Source organism: Lathyrus oleraceus, chromosome 3 (genome assembly GCF_024323335.1).
Source record: "Lathyrus oleraceus cultivar Zhongwan6 chromosome 3, CAAS_Psat_ZW6_1.0, whole genome shotgun sequence".
NCBI lineage: Eukaryota > Viridiplantae > Streptophyta > Magnoliopsida > Fabales > Fabaceae > Lathyrus > Lathyrus oleraceus.
In genome coordinates, this window is record NC_066581.1 from 262,547,749 (window position 1) to 262,553,943 (window position 6,195).

Genomic DNA, 6,195 nt, shown 5'->3' on the forward strand with positions numbered 1-6,195 from the left:
TTACCTTTTAATCTTTCAATATTTAACTCAATAATTATTTATGCTAATCATTCAACTTTTAAAAACAATACACTTCTAACTTAAGTATAATGATTTAATTTTAGAAACAACAAATTTCTAATTTAAGTATAATGATTTAATTTTAAAAACAACAAATTTCTACTTTAAGTATAATGACTTAATTTTAAAAACAATAAATTTCTAATTTAAGTATAATGACTTAATTTTAAAAACAACAAATTTTTAATTTAAGTATAATGATTTAATTTTAAAAACAAAATATTTCTAACTTAACACAAAAACTAAGTATAGTAATTTAATTAAAAAAAAACACAATTCTAATTTAAACACAAAAATCTAAATGTCGGACTTTTAATTTTAAAAAAAACACAATTCTAATTTAAACACAAAAATCTAAATATGGAACTTTTTAATTTAAAAACAACACAATTCTATTTTAAACACAAAAATCTAAACATGAGACTTTTAATTAAAAAAACATACATGTTTCTAAAAAATGCAAATTTAATTTGGGAACCCATGAAGAACTTAGAACTTTGTATAAATACTTGGGACGTGTAAATGGACTAGTAAATAGTGATCATAGAAATAATAACATGGCTCTTAATACTTACTAATAAAAAAAAAGTTTTGGATTAGTAATGTAAAAAGATTCAAACCATATTTTAGATTATGGATACACTTATGCAAATAGGCCTTTAAAACAAAGAGATCTCATGGATAAACCACAAATGGCCGGACAAAATTGGGGTATGACACTTCCTCATTTCTGATATTTCTCAAAAACACTTCAAACTCTTTCAATTTTTTTCTCATCAACAAGTCCAAAATCAAACAACAAAGCTCAAGGGAACTTCAATCAACATCAGAAACATCACTCAACATTGAAGCAAAGTTGAAATGTGTACGTTTCTTTGATGTTTTGAAAAGTTTTTGAGTTTTTCTGTAAATGAGTAAAAGCTGACCATAAAGGTTAAAAATGAGTAGAAAATGCATGTATGATAGTTTAGATATGGTGTAAAACATATTTGTTGGCTTAAAAGGATGATAAAAAACATTATTTTTTATTATTGCATGTGTACATTGGCGCCATTAACAAAGTCTACCGGGGGGATTTGATGGTTTAGGAGCCCGAGGAGGCAGAGGAGTCTGACATACATAGTAGAGCAGGAATATATAATAGTTGTATTATGGATTATATTTTATTTTCACCTCATGCTACTTTATCATTGTATTCGCCTTTATTTATATATGACATTTGGGCCATTTGGAGTTATATACGTCATTTTTTGCATATGGATTGCATGGTTTATATTGATTGTATGGTTTAAATCTTCATCTGAATACACAAAAATAAAATACAATATGCATTATTATGTTCTGATAGGCTACGGAGATACATCTCTGCAAAATAAACGGAGATGCATTTTAGAAATAGTTTAACGTTATCTAAGAATTTGTTACGTCCGGAGGTGCATATCTAGAATCCGATGACATTTAAGTATTTTCACATGGTTCCTAAGTAACATATAGGATGCATTAAGAAATTCCCTTTTTTTTCCATCCATAACTCTCGGAGCTCTTGAAAAATCAGGTATATGGCATTGTCCTTTGCTTTTTGTGATTTGCACTAGCTGCTATACTCACGTTGTCATCTTTCTTGTTCTAAATCTCTTGCCATATATAGTGAAAATAAAATGTTATCCATAATGAAGACAATCATGTCTACATTAAAGAATAAAGTATTTAAGAATTGATTATCATTTTGTAAGAAAAAATTCAACAAGGGACATTCAAGTTGTTACTTGTGTCTATCAAGTCTCAACTAGCCATCTTCTTCACCAAATCCTTACCATCCAATTTTTTTAATTTCTTATAGGAAAAAGTAGAATGGTGTTGCTATTATATTATACTTAGTTAGCAATGCAATATAGGTTAGGATTGATTAGAGTTTGTATTTTTTTTTAAATGTAATATTTTAAATCATTCAATGTTTTTTCTCCAAAATGACTAGTATATATATGTTTTTTTTAGTATGTTAGTGCGTGAGACATTTTTAGTGAGGAGAGAGAGAGAGAGGGGGGAGGGAGAGTAAAGAATAAGTATTGTTATTATTTAATGTTATTTTTAAACTGAATTATAATATGTGTATATACATACAACTAAGTTACTTGAGTACTAAGTAACTAACATTAAAAACCCTAACCCTAATCAACTTCGGCTTGGACTTGGATTACACAACTTGGCTTATACTCTCAACATACCCCTTTATAATCCAATTTACTAAGTACTAGCTAATCATAATTGATCTGAACTATTGCTAATATCTTTCTCAAAGTTAGGAATCTGTCGATCTTCAATCCTTTGGTGAAAATGTTGGCCAACTATACTTCACATGAGAAATGCATCACTTCAATTTCACCCTGATTTACATTGTCCCTTAGGAAATGAAACCGAGCCTCAATGTTCTTACTCCTTCCATGCATAACTAGATTCTTTGTAAGATTAATGACAGACTTGTTGTCGATCTGCAACACCAAAGTTTTCTTCACTTTGACCTCCATATCTTCCAACACAGATCTGATCCAGATTGGTTGACAAGAAGCACATGATCCTGCTATATATTCAGCCTCACATGATGATAATTCCACCACAAATTTATTTCTCGGGCACCATGATATTGGGGCATAAAATACTTGAAAGAAGTAACTTTGTGCTTCTTCGATCTTCCTTGTCTCCACACCAATCAACATCTGAATAAAAAGTAATCTCATATTCTTTGCTTTTAGAATCTCGTGGAAATAGAATTTCATAGTTTGTCGATCCTTTTAAGTATCTCAGGATTCTTCTTGCATCCTTCATGTGTGACACCTCTGGTTCAGTCATGTATTTTCTCACTAATCCGACTAAGAAACCTATATCAGGTCGACTGTTGCACATCATATCTCAGATATCCGACAATTTGTTTGAACAAAGTAACATCGACTTTGTCTTCCTCTCCCTATTTCTCCATCTTCAAATTTGGTTTGACATGTGAGGATGCAGGATTCGAGTCTTCCATCATGAATCTTTTTAGTATCCCTTTGACATACTTTCTTTGATATAACACCATACTTTTTTTCGACATTTGAAATTCCATTCCTAGGAAGTATAACAACTTTCCCAGATCTGAAATTTCAAATTCCTTCTTCATCAGCTCTTTGAACTTCGACAAGTTCTCCAAGATATTTCCAATCACTAACAAGTTATCGACATATAAACAAATTATTGTTATATCTTGTGCCACAACCTAAACATACACACGATACTCAAACTTATATTTGATGAATCCCAATTCGACCAAGTATGAGTAGATCTTCTTGTTCCATGCCCCAGGTGCCTGCTTGAGACCATAAAGGGATGTATGCAACTTGTAAACTTCCCTCGCTTCCTCTTGTATCCAAAACCCATGAGGTTATGTAACATACATAAATTCATCCAAGGGACCATTCAAAAATTCTTATTTCGCATCTAAGTGAAATGTTGACCAGCCTTGTTTTCATGTCAAAGACACCACTAATCGAACAATATCCAATCTTGTTATTGGTGCATATACTTTAGAGTAGTCGAGTCCTTCTCTCTGAAGAAATCCTTGAGCTATAAATCTCGCCATGTGTCTTACAATCGACCTATCAACATTATGCTTTTGTTTTAACACCCACTTCACTTTGATAGCTTTTGTGTATGTTGAAAATTTGACTAGCTCCCATGTATTATTTCTTTCGATTGCTTATAACTCTTCGACCATAGCTAACTTCCATTGTTTATTCTTTAAAGCCTAGCTATACTTGATTGGTTCAACACCTGCAGATAAAGAAAAAAAACAAAATCTCCATCTGGTGTGACTTCATCATCACCAAAATCTGAACGCCTTTTTGGGAGTAATCTAATTCTTTGAGGTCTCTGACTTGCTCTAGATACACCCTCTCGATTTTCCACTTCGACAGTGATTAAAACATTAACAAAATGGAATTTCTCTGTGCTCACTACTTTCTTCATCAACTTCATAGCCCATCAATGGCTTGTTAGTCGCATCATCTGAATTCCAATTCCAGACATAATTCTCATCAATCACAATGTCTCAACTTATCACGATCTTATCATTGATTGGATTGAATAATCTGTAAGCTTCAGTTTTGTGATATCCTACCAGAATAATATGTTCCTTTTTATCATCAAGCTTCTTTATTCTAGCATCAGGAATAAGCTTGTAGCAAATAGAGTTAAGCACCTTCAAATGACTCACTGATGGTCGTTTTCCACTCCACACTTCTTCAGGAACCTCGCTCTTCAGCTTCTTGGTATGGCACCTATTCAGAATATAAACAGTAGTGGTGACAGCTTCACCCCATAAGGATTTTGGAAAATTCTTCTACTTCAACATGCATCTCGCCATATCCAATATGGTCTTGTTTCTTCTTTCTAATATTCCATTATGTTAGTGCGTGTAAGGAGAAATTACTTCATGGTCAATACCATGTTCTACACATAACTCTTGAAATATCATGGATGTGTATTCTCCACCTTCATCTATTCACAGAACCTTGATCTTCTTCACTCTGGTTTTCGACAAGCATCTTGAATCTCTTAAAGATTGAAAATACTTCATCTTTGTGCCTGGTCACATAGATCCAAAGCTTTCGACTATACTCATCGACAAATGAGACAAAATACCTTTTTCCACCAATGGTAAGATTCTCGAACGGGCTGCATACATATGAATGTACTACTTATAGTATGCAAGAGAACCTCATTGGTATAGTCGAAACAAAAGAATTTATGGATTGCTTCCCTACTAAGAAACCTTCATAGAGTTTGTCGAGCATCTCAAGACTTGGTATAATAGTTACCATATTTTGAGTAATCATTTAACTGAGTGGCATAAGATTCAAATGGCCAAACCTCAAATGCCACAACAACCTACTCTTGTGGTCGACAACTGTTTTGAGGAATTGTACCTGCGTCAAACTGATCATGATCTTAAAAGTCATTTTCTTTGACATAGGAGATTTTAAGACCAAACTATTATGGGTGTCAAACAGTTCCAAGGCTCCATCTTTCGTAACCACTAGGAAACCCTTTTTAACCAGATGTCCAACACATAGTAGATTGCACTTCATTCCAAGTACATAGAGTACACCTTTGATCATAGCTTTTGCTCAATTGTTCATTTGAATAATTATGTCGCTTGTACCTTCTACTTGCAATAAGCTATTATCAACAAGTTTGTCCTTTCTCTTCATCGACTCATCGAAATCTGTCAACCATAATTTCCTACCAGTCATGTGATTCAAGCAGCTTGTGTCGAGAAACAAAATTTTGCATTCGACATGGTCATTTGCAACTGCAGCCATAACCACCATATCTTCATAATCATATGAATCTTGGCGTGCAAGGTTTGCTACTTCATTATTGCCTTTTTTCGCTCCCTTGTATTTCCTATAACAACAATTCTTTGCCAAGTGACCCCATTTTTCACAGCTATAGCATTGCACACCTTTTTTCTCTTCTTTGTCTTTCTGATAGGAGTTTCTTTCTCCTCTTTTGGAGGATTTATAAGCCCTATCATTGAGCTTATGCTTTTGAGGGTTCGACCAAGACTTCTTGCTCTGAATCTTGCCTCTTTTGATCTTGAACTTGTTGACACCACCACGTTTCTTCCATGTCTAAGTCTGTAGTGCTTGTATCAAATCTTGAACATCTTTCCTTTCAAGAATCCTCATCTCGTGTGCCTCCAATGAACCAACCAAATCTTCCAGTTTCATTGTTTCAAGATTGTTGGATTCTAGAATAGCAACGATAACATGATCAAAGCGAGAGGTCAACGTACGCATTACCTTCTCAACTATCATCTTATAATTTAGGGTTTCACCAGACCCTTTCATGAGATGAACACACTTGTGCAACTTCGAGACTTAGCCTGCAATCTTTTCTTCCTCTCCCATCTATAGTAATTCATACTTCCTTCGCAACGTCTACAATTTGACGAGTTTAACCTTCTCACCTCCTTTATAATACTTCACAAGATATCCCATGCCTCCTTCGCCATTCAGCATGAGAAATTCGATCAAAGTTCGTTGTGTCTACTTCCGATTGAAAATGAAACGCAAGTCATGCAGTCTTTCTTCTTGACCT

General features: G+C 33.6%; 1 protein-coding gene across 1 annotated transcript; it reads right to left on the reverse strand.

Moving 5' to 3' along the window:
• Positions 1–5,219: 5,219 nt before the first annotated feature.
• Positions 5,220–5,912, reverse strand: LOC127130746 (uncharacterized). The gene is made up of 2 exons (XM_051059714.1): positions 5,808–5,912; positions 5,220–5,726 (listed from the first exon to the last, which is right to left on the reverse strand). The coding sequence occupies exons 1-2, from the start codon at positions 5,910–5,912 to the stop codon at positions 5,220–5,222; spliced, it is 612 nt and encodes a 203-aa protein (XP_050915671.1).
• Positions 5,913–6,195: the final 283 nt, after the last annotated feature.

Excerpts from the sequence above, each read along its gene's own strand:
- LOC127130746 (XM_051059714.1), bottom strand. The coding sequence starts at position 5,912 with ATGATAGTTGAGAAGGTAATGCGTACGTTGACCTCTCGCTTTGATCAT. Across the intron at positions 5,727-5,807 it reads CAATGAAACTGGAAGATTTG|ACATGGAAGAAACGTGGTGG; the intron begins GTTGGTTCATTG and ends CTACAGACTTAG.